The 14,098-nt window shown below is 41.1% G+C and overlaps 1 protein-coding gene across 2 annotated transcripts in view; it reads left to right on the top strand.

Moving 5' to 3' along the window:
- Window positions 1-14,098, top strand: part of KCNIP4 (potassium voltage-gated channel interacting protein 4) — a 297,520-nt gene that overhangs the window by 251,946 nt on the left and 31,476 nt on the right. For both annotated transcript variants that reach the window (XM_063310637.1, XM_063310636.1), the window contains exon 2: window positions 1,993-2,117. In XM_063310637.1, coding sequence (XP_063166707.1) covers window positions 1,993-2,117 — 125 coding nt within the window. The remainder of the gene's footprint in view (window positions 1-1,992; window positions 2,118-14,098) is intronic.

The raw sequence follows: 14,098 nt of genomic DNA, 5'->3' as shown, positions 1-14,098 counted from the left end.
GGTCTCTTGTCCTTCCTATTCTATTGTCTTCTTCCACTTCTGCGCATTGCTTGTTTAAAAATAATTCCTTATCTCTTCTGGCTAACCTCTGGAATTTTGCATTTAATTGGGCATATCTCCCCCTATCACTGTTGCCTTTTGCTTTCCTTCTTTCTTGGGCTACTTCTAGTGTCTCAGCAGACAGCCATTTTGCCTTCTTGGTTTTCTCTTTCTTTGGGATGTATTTTCTTGCCGCCTCCGGAACAATGCTGCCAACTTCTGTCCAGAGTTCTTCCGGGACCCTATCTACTAAGTCCAGTCCCTTAAATCTATTCTTCACCTCCACTGCATATTCCTTAGGAATATTAGTGAGCTCATATCTAGCTGATCTGTGGGTCTTCCCTAATCTCTTGAGTCTGATCCTAAATTGTGCAAGAAGAAGTTCGTGATCTGAACTACAGTCAGCTCCAGGCCTTGTTTTTACCGACTGTACAGATGTCCGCCACCTTTGGCTGCAAAGGATGTAATCAATCTGATTTCGGTGTTGTCCATCTGGTGAAGTCCATGTATAAAGCCGTCTCTTAGGTTGTTGGAAGAGAGTGTTTGTTATGCAGAGTGAATTGTCTTGGCAAAATTCTATCAGCCTGTGTCCTGCTTCGTTTTGTTCTCCCAGGCCATACTTACCTGTAATTCGAGGTGTCATTTGACTGCCCACCTTAGCATTCCAGTCTCCTGTGATGAAAATAACATCTCTTTTAGGCGTGTTGTCCAGTAGGTGCTGCAGATCCTCATAGAACTGCTCTACTTCAGCTTCTTCAGCATTTGTGGTTGGGGCGTATATTTGGATCACTGTGATGTTAGATGGCTTGCCCTGAATTCGAATTGAGATCATTCTATCATTTTTTGGGTTGTATCCAAGCACTGCTTTAGCCACTTTACTATTAATTATGAAGGCTACTCCATTTCTTCTGTGGTCCTCTTGTCCGCAGTAGTAGATCTGGTGGTCATTTGATGTGAAGTGGCCCATTCCAGTCCATTTCAGTTCACTGACGCCCAGAATGTCTATCTTTAATCTTGACATCTCACCAATAACCACATCCAATTTGCCCTGGCTCATAGATCTTACATTCCAGGTTCCGATGGTGTGTTGATCCTTAGAACATCGGATTCGCCGTTCACCACCAGCACCGTCGGCCGCTAGCCGTCCTTTCGGCTTTGAGCTAGCTGCGTCATCACGTCTGGGGCTAGTTGAGCTCATCCTCTGTTCCTCCCCAGTAGCATTTTGACCATCTTCCGACCTGGGGGTCTCATCTTCCGATGGAATACTGACATATCTCTGGTTGTACTGATCCATTTAGTTTTCACGGCAAGAATACTGAGGTGGGTTGCCATTACCTTCCCCAGGGATCGCATTTAGTCTGACCTCTCTGTCATGACCTTCCCGTCTTGGGTGGCCCTTCACGGTTTAGCTCATGGCATCATTGAGGTGCTCAAGCTCCAGCACCACAACAAGGTAACGATCCTTTGCTGAAGATGCACTATTGAGAAACTTGAAAGTCCCATCTAAGGACAGATCATTCTGGAGACAGTCTGTTTATGTGGTCACTAAGAGTCAGCATTGATTTGACAGTACATAACCAAGTAAAACAAGCAACTTTAATATTCACATTTCAAGAAGGTGTAGAAATCACCATGCCTTCATTCAAAGGTCAAACGAACATGAAAGCTGGGCTCTCTGCATTAGGAATTTATGAACTATTAGATTAAAAAAAAGTCCATGAGTTATTCTACATAACCAACCCAGTACCAGAATGATATTTTATAATGTATTAATGAATGGCCAACTGCAAGGAGCTGTGATTATTATCAGGTGCTGCCTTTATCTGATGAACTTGCTATTTCTAACCTATCAAATCTTCTTTATTTTCCAGCTCATGTGTTCATAACTGGAGATCTGTTTTTGCCCTATATGTTTCGTTCTTGCTGATCTTTCCTTTTTGTTTGCTTTCTTAGACAGCATAGAAGATGAAATGGAAATGGCCACTGTACGGCATCGACCTGAAGCCCTTGAACTGTTGGAAGCACAGAGCAAATTCACAAAGAAAGAACTTCAGATTCTATATAGGGGATTCAAAAATGTAAGTGTCTCTTGTTCATTTTGCCATGGGCCAAAGGGTAGCTAATTCATTAGAATTAGGAAATGCCCAAAAGTCTTTTGGTGACCTTTTCTGCATAATTACAAGTTGATGCCTATTTATCATTGAGATTATAATGCATTTAGGAACATGATGGTAATGATTCATTCTCTGGGAATGGTTGGCTTAGATGACCCAGTGTTGTGATCTCTGTGGGGATAAATTGCATCTCTGGATACTGTTTCAGAAACTGCAAGAGTTTTGCAGAAAAGTTTGTGGACGGAAAGATAGAAGAAAAATATATAAATAGAAGGTGTACACACCTGCAGCGAAGTGAATCAGATAAGTCTCAAAAAGGTGTGTGATGGAAGACATGATCCACAGGAATGAGAAGGTCAGGATCAGGGATCTGAAAAGACCAGGCAGATAGAAGGAAAACCAGAAGATGATATGGGCAGAGAGAAAGTTTACAGAAATAAAAAAGATCCAGTCTTACTAACTGATGGGAATTAACTAGCCAACCCACAAATGCAGATCAGTATTTTTTCTGTAATCTTATTTTCATGCAACGAAACACTAAGAACTTGTCCCACACAAGACATTGAGCTTTTAATTTTGGAACATGGTAGGGGCATCACTCTAAACACTTTATCGCTGAAAATAAAAAGTCACCTTGGGCTCAGGACAGCTGTCTCGAGTATGAAGAAAGCTAATCCTCTCAAATTAGAAGGAAATACTGTACCTGTTCTGCTTGTTTGAATTTTTAAAGTTTGGATTATGACTGAGCTTCATTCATTAAGCTTTTGGAAGTACTTCCTACTTAGTGTTCATGTCAAGATGATAAAACCTCTACAACAGTGCACAAACTGGTATATCGTCTTACTCTGCAGTAGTCTGAAAAGATAAATCCTTAGAAGTCAAATGTCAACAAAGGTTATAATGCAAAGAAACTTTGAACTATTACATCTAATTTATTTTGTAAAGAGAATTCTAGGCTTAATTTTCTAATGAATTCATGGAGTATAGTCATACAAAATTTAATGTTAATTTATTGATTCGTAAATTCCTAATGCAGAGAGCCCAGCTTTGCAATCAAAGTGATCCTCCAATGCTTCCTCCTATACAGTTGTGGCTTCTACTCACTTTTCTACCTTCATCAACTCGTACATTGTTCTTTTCCTTTTTTGCTACCCATCCAGTCTAGAGGGCTTTCTTTACTTGCATCTCATCATTGTACCAGCATGCCCGGGCAGCATCTTTTTATTGTTATTCTCCTCAAGATGTTGCTTTCATCTTATCCTCAGCCCATGAATGAGACAAGCTTAAGGTCTCTTTATTGTATTGGTAGGAAAGTAGTGTTTTCCCACTATTTTTTTCCCCCTCAAGAACAGTTTCAGGGTGTTTAAAATCTCCTAAGGCTTTGCCCCCCATTATCTGGAATAGAAGTTGGGTGATTGGCAATGACTTGAAGCAGAGGCAATAGAGGCCAGGTGAGAATTAGCAATGGATGCTACAAATTCCGTGCTTTTCTTTTCTTTCTTTTCTTTTTCTTTTTCTTTTTCTCTCTCTCTTTTTTTTTTTTTTTTGGAGTCAAGGATGGATGGAAAAGACTCATCAACTCCCTCTTCTACGAATTTTCTTGCAGGTCCTCCTGCCCTCAAGCCCTCCCTTCCCTTGGCATCTCAGCTTTTCTGGCATGTAAGAGTTGATCTTTCACCCATTCTGCTGGAGCTATAATGCTGCTCCTTTGGTCTCATCCCTCAGCTTCCTGCACTGGAAAAAGGTTCCCCACCTCAGTAGACCAAGTTCTTTGTCCTGATTCTTATCTCTTGTCTCCATCCATCCTCATTTTGCTTTATATTTCTATGTAAAGCAATATAGTGGACAGGGGAAAGTTTTTCTTCCTCTCTGAACACAGGGACACCAGCCAATGATGCTCATTGGAAGGAGATTGAGAACAGACAAAACATAGCTGTTTTTCATACAGCATATGATTAACCTGTGGAAGTCAAAGATGTGATGATGGCCACAAACTTGGAAAGGGATTGGATAAATTTAGGAAAAACAGGTCTCTTGAAAGCTATTGGTCTTGAAGATGCCATGTTACCTCTGGGTTGGATGACAGCATATCTCCAAATACTATTTGCAAAGGAATAACAATGTGAGAGGGATAGATCTCTATCTGATGCTTGCAAATGCCCCAAAGACATCTGTTTGGGCACTGTGAGAATATTCTTTGTTTCTGTGTGATTGTTAATTTAACAATGGTTAGAAGCATTGAGAAGAGTTCTTGCTGATTCCTAGTATTTGACAGTAAGTGATGTCCAATTTTCAGCAACGAATCTAAAGCTTTTTGTCTAACTGAAAACAAGAATCAGTGCTTATATTCATTTGCTACACTTGACAGTTGCTATCAGAAAATAAGTATTTTGCTGTGTTTCTGAGAATAACAACCTACAGTGTATTGCAGTGGTATTGTGACAAATACTATCGTTCTACAAGAGCTTGTTACAACTGTGTTATATTGAAACCAGCACTTCAAAACTATGTGGAATTGTAGTTCATACACAGTAGTAAAATGATTAGGGTTGGAAGATGTAATGAACAGATCCATCAGCCAAGGCCTTAGTTGATCAATTGCTGGAGGCAGTTTATATATTATTATTTTAAAATGAATTTCTTGATAGTACGCTATTGAAATTGGGAACGAAGTCACAGCTGAAGACCAAGAATGAAGTCAGAGGCAAGATCTCAGCATAGTTTCACCAATTACAGTATTACCAATCAAGATTTCATGGAAAATGCCTATTAAAAAAAAAAAAGATTTTGAAGGCTATGTGGATCACCAAAGGAATGCTCAAACTACATGTCTCTTCAAAGCTCCTTTGTGAAGCTGCATAGTTCCTCTGCTTCTCAGAATGAAAGAGTAGATTGCTTTATTTTTCCTGATCCAGTTGCCTCTTCCAAGCAATTTCAGTAGCTGGACTGGCTATTGGAAATGCTGATCAGGGCTTCCCAAAGCTGACCCAAAAGTACCTTGTCAAGGTAAATCCAATTCTCCTTGTGTTGCAGATATAGTAGAAATACAATACAGGTCATCCTCGCTTAATGGCCACTTGTTCAGTGACCATTCCAAGTTACGATTGCACTGAACGAGTGGTACTTATTTATCTATCTATCTATCTATCTATCTATCTATCTATCTCATATTTTTATCACCACCCATCTCCCTCATACAGGGAACTCTGGGACTTACAACTGGTACTCAAAGTTCCAGCTACCCAGCAACCCCATGGTCATGTGATCTCATGATCACATCTAGGTGCTTGGCAACCGGATCACGCTTATGACGGTTGCCGCATCGCACGGTCACATGATCACCATTTGCAATCTTCCCTGCTGGCTTTCCACAAGCAAGGTCAATGGGAAAGCCGGCAGGGAAAGTCTCCCCACCCAGCAGCAGCCACCCCCAGCCCTGCCGCACTTGTGCTGCACCGCACCAGCCACTTGCATGCCCTCGTCCACCTGGCAGCAGCTACTCACCTACCTGCCCACCTGCTTGTGAGCCCCCTGGGACTTGCAACTTCCTTCCAGCTTCCCCACTGACTTTGGCTGTGGGAAGCCAGCAGGAAATTGCAAGGAGTTGCTCGCTTAATGATCCATGATCCTTGCTTAACAACAGCAACAGGGACTGCCGGGATTGCCATCACTAAGTGATGTGGTCATGTGATGTTGTGCTTTATGACCACATTGCTTAGCAACAGAAATTCTGGTCCCAATTGCCATCCTTAACCAAGGACTGCCTGTAGAATGCACCTATCCATAGAATGGTGAGTGGAACTGATCCTCTGAAGTGCTCCGCGGGGGAACTTTTGAAGTTCACATGTCTGGACATCTCCCATTTATTCACTGGGGTTTGAATTTTGCACTGCGTATGGTTATGTGTCTGTGATAAGGAGTGATCAATAATAGCATCACTAGATCTAAGCAATAAATAGGGTTATACGTTATCATTTGTAAGGCAGGGATAAGTATAATAAAGTTGTTACAGAAAGGCAAATTATCTGATGAATAAATACCTACTTATAGCTTATTGAGATTTCTTATAGCTGAGTAATACCAAATCTGAGTAAGTGCAGAAGATTTCTTGTTTTGTTTTTAATGAAAAATAGTGTTTATATTGTAATTGGGAAATAGATTTAATAGGGTCCTCAGCTCCTTAGGCTTTGAATGTTGCAGTCGTGTTTTTCATCTTCCCAGCTTTCAGGAGCATGGCTGATGAATCATCCTCAGGCTGGGAAAGCTCTGTTTTGTAGCTGGCTTCCCATTCTCTCTCCTTGCCACAGAATGAAAGTTTGATTGCTGTAGTCATTAACCTTTCAAACCAATGGCTCTGTGGCATGCCTCCTTTAAGAGGCACTTCACAGTAAATTGCGCAGACTGTCAAACATGTGCTCAACATGCAGCCCCTTTTTCTCCATCTTCTGGCCATTGATAAGTCTCTTGAGGTTAAAAAGGAACAAAAGGGAGGGAAGGTTTTGTATTTCTCTAGATTTCCTTCCCCCAAAGTATAGGTTAAACACTTAGGATCAGTCCAAGCTGATTCAATCCATCCATTCCCTTATTAGCAGTGCTCAAGTGGTAGTGTACTTATAGATGCATTGCTCAGTGGGACTGCCATGTGGCTTCAGTCAATGTGTGATATGTCCATGTGTGAGCTTTAGCAAATCCAGCAAAAATCCAGGACTCAAATATGGCAGATTTGGAACATCTGTCAGAGAGATCCTTTTTGTTAGGATATTTAGGCAATTCAGTAAGATTATTGTCTGGCTTTTTAAAATAAGCTTCATAATGTAAATATGACCTTCTTTATCTGGATAAATAGCTCATTCCTAGCTAATTCCAATGAAGGTTGGAGTATTATGAATTAGTCTGAAATGCTTGAGTGAATCATCTCCAATATTAAGGAAATAAAAGGTAAAGGTAAAGGTTTCCCTTGACGTAAAGTCCAGTCGTGTCCGACTCTAGGGGGCGGTGCTCATCTCCGTTTCAAAGCCTTGGAGCCGGCGTTGTCCATAGGACACTTCCAGGTCATGTGGCCAGCATGACTCACGGAACGCCGTTACCTTCCTGCCGAAGCAGTACCAATTAATCTACTCACATTTGCATGTTTTCGAACTGCTTGGTGTGCAGGAGCTGGGACGAGCAACGGGAGCTCACCCCGCCGCGCGGTTTCGAACCGCCGACCTTCCGATCGACAGCTCAGCGGTTTAACCCGCAGCGCCACCGCGTCCCTATTAAGGAAATAGGAAGTGGTTATTAGGAGTACCATGGACAGCATGGAGAACCAATCCATCACTCTTTCATCAAATAAAGACTGGCTGGTCCCTTGACAAATTAATGAACAATGAATAGAAGGGCAAATGCTTTGGGCATGAGATACTAGTAGATGATGGTCTAGAAAATGACTGTGTTTGGCAAGGCAGGATGAGAGAAGAATGGGAAGACGAGATGAGCAAGTTATGAGCATAGGTTGGTCATAGGGATTCATAGCTGGATCTATTTTTATATTTTGAAGAAGGAAAGTAGAATAGTATTGTTAGAGAACAGAGATAATTTCCCCAACATTTACACATCCCAGTAGAAGTGCTTAATATTGCATCCTTTGGATACTTATTAAAACTCGTATGTCATCTGCATGCCTTTCAACCAGACTAAGATTTAGAAGACATCATTTGGTGTTTCTAAGCACTCACTGATTATTTTTAGGCTATCTTTAAATAATAAGATTTATGCAACCCATATATACCAATGGGTATCAACCAACAAGAGGTACTGTAGACATGCTTAGTGATTTAAATGGATGCATAGACACATCTATCCCAGCACTTATATATAAGCTAAGAGGTGTAGTGCTAATTTATGATTTGCTGGTAACACAACACTCAAAAAAGGAGAGCAAGTCACACTTCTGTAAAGAAAATGGTATAGTTTTATTTTTTTCTGCTGTACAATTATGGAAGTGCAAGAACAGCCCTGGCATGCTGTGAATTTCACACAAAAAATTGTCACAAGTACACTGGTACTTGGGATGTTTTTTATAAATGCTCATAATGAAAAGGGTGAGAAGTTGCGCTCTGTAGCCGGAAGTAGCCAGAATTTTGCTCTCCAAAATGGTTAGTGGAATAAGGACTTTCCAAATCAAAGGACTCATTTTTTAGTTTGTTTATCTGCTGTGTTGTCATAGACCAATACTGTAGCTGTTTAATCGTTTAGACAACTTTCCAACATGGAAACCATGTTCCAACAATTTCCAATTTTCCAACATGGAAAATTAAACAAGCAATAGGAAAGTGATTAAACAAGGACACGATATACATACATATGTATGTACACACACACACAGTATATCAGATTTCATAAACCAGCATGCATGTCAGTATCTATCCTTGTCTATGCAGAGATCAAACCATAGAGAGAGAGAGCGAGAGCGATAGCATTAAATTAAATTTAAAAAAGAGAGAGCAGAGAATACTCCCATGTCAATATAGACCTTTCCCTTACTTCAAAGTAAATATTCATCTAATGATCTCATAAACTTAGTTTTACTCTGATACAGCAATAGCCATTAAGCACAAATCTCGTCCTCATACACACACACACACACACACACACACGTACATGCATACACACACACACACACACACACACCGTCCAGTCAGTGTTGACTCTTGGCGACTGCCTGGACAAGTCCCTGCAGTTTTCTTGGCAACATTTTTGGAAGTGGTTTTCCACTGCCACCTTCCCCGAGCTGAGAGCAATTCTTTCCCTAGAAAATTGCAGAAGGAGGCATGTCATTAAGATGAGTCATATTCTGCATGTATCCAGATGTGCTCTCTTCTGCAACAGTGATGCTTCAATCATGGAATACATGGAGGTTTTGTCTGGTGTGTCTAGCACTAGTAATCTTCCTATGAGCTTCCAGTGTCATGCAAGATCTTCCTTTTTGGACACAGCTAGCAGAGTGCCATTATTCTGCTTTTAGAAGCAGCTTCATGGAGGTACTAATTAGTGAATAGTACACCCACCACAAAATTGCTGGCTTCTTGAGAAATAAAAAGCTGTTTATGAGCATTGGTATCACCTCCTTCCATGTCAAGGGGCACCTTCACTGTCCCTTGGAAAGAGGAAAGCTCACTGGAGATTTTTTGCAGATCAGAACAGATCAGATAATGGGAAATCATTTAAAACTAAGAGGAGTGAGTTGCTGTAGCTTTGCTTTTCTCATCAGCCTGGGAAAGGTCTCAGTGCAAATGTGCAAGGTGAAGTTTAAAAGTAACAACAGTCTCTCCTCTCCATTCCTCTCCTCCCCTTCCCCTCCTAGAACTCTACTTGAATACAGTTACGGATGCAGTGAAACCAAGATGATTTAAAATGTTTCAGACTAACATTTTATGGGGACGTAGAAAGCAGAGAAAGAAAGGTCATCAACCTCCTATTGTGTTTCTTTCTGTGTCTGGATAAAACAAGTGCCTAATGCATGGGAAAGATTACCAGCAGTCACAGACTTAAAACCAGCAGTTTAAAAGTGAACTTCCCCTCTTACCTAATTTAATTTGAGTGTCAGAGAAAAACTGCTCATTAATTAAAGCATGCAGGTCTGCGTAAATACAAATTAGGATATGGCCCAATTCCACCAGTTGCTACCGCCAGTATTTGAGATAATGCTTTATTGCTTCCCTGTGTGGAGGTCCACTGCAGTTGTGGAAGACACTGATTTTGTAGCACTAAGTTCTACATCTGCAAGGCACTTCACTGTGTGAATACGCCTGTGAATGTCTCCTCAGTTTCCTAGTTTGCACAAACCATAACTTGCTGTGATGTCTCATTCAGGTGGCAATCTATTATTGCTAACTAACATTACCACTAACTCCAAATTATGGTTTGCATACTTATTTAAAAGAAGTGATTGTAATCAGGGAACAAACCATGCAATGGGTCACGTTCTAAAAAAATGAGGGTGGGACAGGACAAAGAAATCAGGGGAGGGCAAAAGCCTGGGGAGAAGAAAGAACTTAATTAGGGGGCGGGATTTAATTTGCATTCAATTGCATCAAATAAATATCTTGAGCCCAGGAGAAATAACACAATCTGTCTGCTGTTGGTGGCATGGAGTGCGTTATTTCTGAAATTCTGAACATTCTCTAGCAACCATCTAAAGGTGATCTGTGTAAAGTTTTGTTTTGTTTTGTTCTGAGGGGGGTGAAGTCCTGCTTCTTTTCCACATGTGCGTTTTCTGAAGTAATTATTCTCCATGTATTTAATAATTCTCCCTTTCCATCACAGCTTTCAGAACCTTCTGTACTTTCTGAAGGCTGTATGGAAGTGTCAACTGTAATTTGCTTGACATGGATGACATGACACCTACATGTTGGCTAGAGAGGAGGCAAGGGAGAAATCTGCTTGTGGGGGAAAGGGAGTGTCTGAGTCCATGAACTGCTTAGGAATCACCAGACATAATCAAGAATAATACTTAATCCATTGTAGGATGCCTGTTCTAGACATATTGGCATGTTGGTAGAACTTCCAAATTCATTAACAGGTGGAAAAAAAATGTCTTTCTACTTTGGAACTGCGGCTCAGTTCAACATTTTTTTTTTTGAACAACTGCAAGCGTTCTACAATATAACACATGTTGAATCTTCTGGTTTTGGTATTTGACTGCCAAAGGGCGGTATCCTCAGATCCATTGCCACTTTAATTTGCAGTTGGATTATGAATGATTTTTAGTCCAGAGGTAAAATGCACATACTGTTGAAAACAAAACACAGGGAGTGGAAATCTGGTGTGCATGAGGGGAAGGCAGTGCAAGAGTTATGTGTTGATTGTCCATCAAAGGCAGATGGAGTAGACACATTTCCCAAGGCCCAAAACATGATCAACAGACTTAATTCGTCTTGGTGTGTCACAGCTTTACACCTTAAACAGCTCAACTGATTTTGACAGTTACTCTGTTCCTGATAAGAGTTATGTGTGGGTAGAAGTATTCTCTTGAATGCCTGGATTTCTCTGTAGTGCCAACCTTTTGATCTGATTAAGCATTTGCTGATTTTGCTTTCCAGGAATCTCTTGAGCCCCAGTTGAATTTTTGAGAATAAGGCAGTCTGTCTATTCTTGGTGCTACAGAAGGCTTTATTTGTGGCGGAGATGCTGAAAACATTTTTTTAGCTTCCTAGGATGTTTTAAAGGTGGTTTAAGAGGGGGGGCATTTGCATAGGTTGGGCTAAAATGAGAAGCAGAAACTAAACTAAAAATAAGTTATCTAAAGAAACCTTGAAAGGAGACAATTCTGACTTAGTGGATTGAGAGGCAAGAAGAAAATGTTGCGGAGGCAACTGTGGTCACCCACATATAGATATACAAAACATACACTGTGTGGTTCACAGTAGCATATTTTATTTAGTCTTTGGAATTTGTGGCTCTGGTACATTATGTAAAATTATCACTCCTTTATCTCTTCTTATTCTTATGAACAGCATCCCTGGTCCTCAGCTGGGGCAATGAACAAGCATCTCTAACAGAGTATGAAATACATGAGATTCCTATTTTATTCACAGATATTCTGTCTCTTGTAAACTTATATTGTCTTGCTATTAAGGAAAGTTCTATCAAGTTTGAGAAATACTGCAGCGTCTTCAGAGATGCCCTTAAAGCACTTTCACACCACCACATTTTGCCCTCCCCTTTCGGTCAGAAAACAATTTGCAGCCAACCACAATTGTCTTCACTTCTGCCAGCCTCAACACTCAAAGAATAAGTAGGAAACATTGTGAGCCAATCACAGTCAGCCTCCGGTTGATCAACAGAAGACCTCAAGGAACATATTCCAATCAATGTCCCAATCCTGCAGCTACCAAGAGTCCTGGAGTCTTGTTTGTTTGTTTGTTTAAGGAAAACACTTTTCTGCTTCGCTCCAGCAAAAGGAGATTAAAATAAATTGCTAGTGCCTCCCTATCCACATTTTCAATAGATGTTGTATGCATTTGTCTGGTGGTTTGGAAACAAATATGAATGTTTGCTGTCATGGGAAGCTTCCCAGCTGCCAAGTCACTATTATTTTATTACTTTTAAAAGCCCAAGAGAGTTGTAAAGGCAAAAGATAGTTGGCAATTTTACAACAAGGTACCTGTTCTAGTAACTGTAAGCATGGTTCCCACTCAAATATGGCAAGCAAAGGAATGAAAATCAGTCAAGGGTCTTACCAAGCTATGCCAGCAAATCTGGAGAACGGGTCAGTGGCCAACTATTGGAAGAGGTCAATCTACAGTTCATTCCAATACCAAAAAAAGGAGACTTGACAGAGTATGCAAACCGTTGTACAATATCCTTAATTTCACATGCTAGCAAAATGATGCTTAGGATCATCCAACGCAGATGAAAGCCCTACATGGAAAAAAAGATGCCAGATGTTCAAGCTGGCTTTAGAACAGGCCGAGAAACCTGAGGCACGATTGCCGATGCATGCTGGATAATTGAAAAAGCCAAAGAACACCAAAAAGAAGTCAGTATGCGCATGGATTATAGAAAAGCATTCAATTATGTTGATCACGTCAAGCTTTGGAAAGTGCTCAGAAAAATGGGAATCCCAGAACATCTCACTGTGCTCATGAGAAACTTATATGCAGGCCAGGATGACACAGCATGACAGAACATGGTGAAACAGCCTGGCTCCAGGTTGGCAAAGGAGTGAGCAAGGCTGCATACTCTCCCCTTATTTACTCAGCCTATATGCAGAATATACTGTATATTAAGGGAAGCTGGACTGGAAGAAGATGAGGGTGGCCTTAAAACTGGAGGAAGAAACATCCATAACCTGCACTACGCTGATGCCAGGAATCAAGGACAAGAGCCACACTGAGGCGGAATTCCAACTCTGGGTCTTTATTGTCCTTGCCCTATAGGCAGAATCTTGCCAGGCTGAGGTTACTACACCAGCCTAAGGGAAATAAATATGAAGAAGACCAAATTTACTTCAACAGGTAGAATCACAAGACTTAGAACTGACAATGAAGATACTGAAGTGGTGGTTAGTTTCTGCTTTTCAGGATCAACCATCAACAGTAGAGGAACCAGCAGTCAGGAAATTCACTGCAGACTAGCACTCAGTAGAGCAGCCTTGAAGACCTTGGAAAAGATATTAGTCCCATTTTTTCACTGTGCTCCTTGACCTTCAATACTAGGGCTTGCAGATCCTTTGCATTTTTGGCTATCAGGGTGGTTTCATCAGCTGTGGTGGATTCCAGCGCTGTTGCTGGTTCCCAGGGGCAGAACTTTCCAGACTGATAAAAGACTTCACAGCCCAGACTCTGTAGCTGGGAAGGTTAAGAAGTTCAAGGCAGCCCCTCCCTAGAGCCCTTCTGAGTTATTTCCCTTAGGCTGGTGTAGTCACCTCAGCCTGGCAAGATTCTGCCTATAGGGTAAGGACAATAAAGAACCAGAGTTGGAATTCCGCCTCAGTGTGGCTCTTGTCCTCTAGAGCCCTTTTGAGTTATTTCCCTTAACTGCCCAGAGTCCCTCTTTTGGGGGAGATGGGCGGTAACAAAATTTGAATAATAAATAAATAAAATAAATATTCAAATGCTGTGATGTGTCTGTACCTACAAAGATCAGAATCATGCAAGCAATGGTATTCCCTGTGAAACTGGAATGGAAGCAAAAGTTGGACTTTGAAGAAGCAGGATAGGAAGAGTGTTGATCCTTTTGGACTTTGGTGTTGGAGAAGACTCCTGGGAATACCCTGGACAGCCAAGAAAACAAACTGACGGATCATCAAATAAATCAACCCAGAGTCCTCATTTGAGGCACAAATGACCAGGCTCAAATTATCTGACTTCAGACACATTATGTGAAGACCCAGCTTTCTTGAAAAGGATCTAATGCTGGGAAACGTAGAAGGAACAAGAAGAAGAGGATGACCAGCAGCA

This window comes from Candoia aspera, chromosome 8, assembly GCF_035149785.1.
Source record: "Candoia aspera isolate rCanAsp1 chromosome 8, rCanAsp1.hap2, whole genome shotgun sequence".
NCBI classification, from domain to species: domain Eukaryota; kingdom Metazoa; phylum Chordata; class Lepidosauria; order Squamata; family Boidae; genus Candoia; species Candoia aspera.
This window is presented reverse-complemented; position numbering and strand designations above follow the sequence as displayed.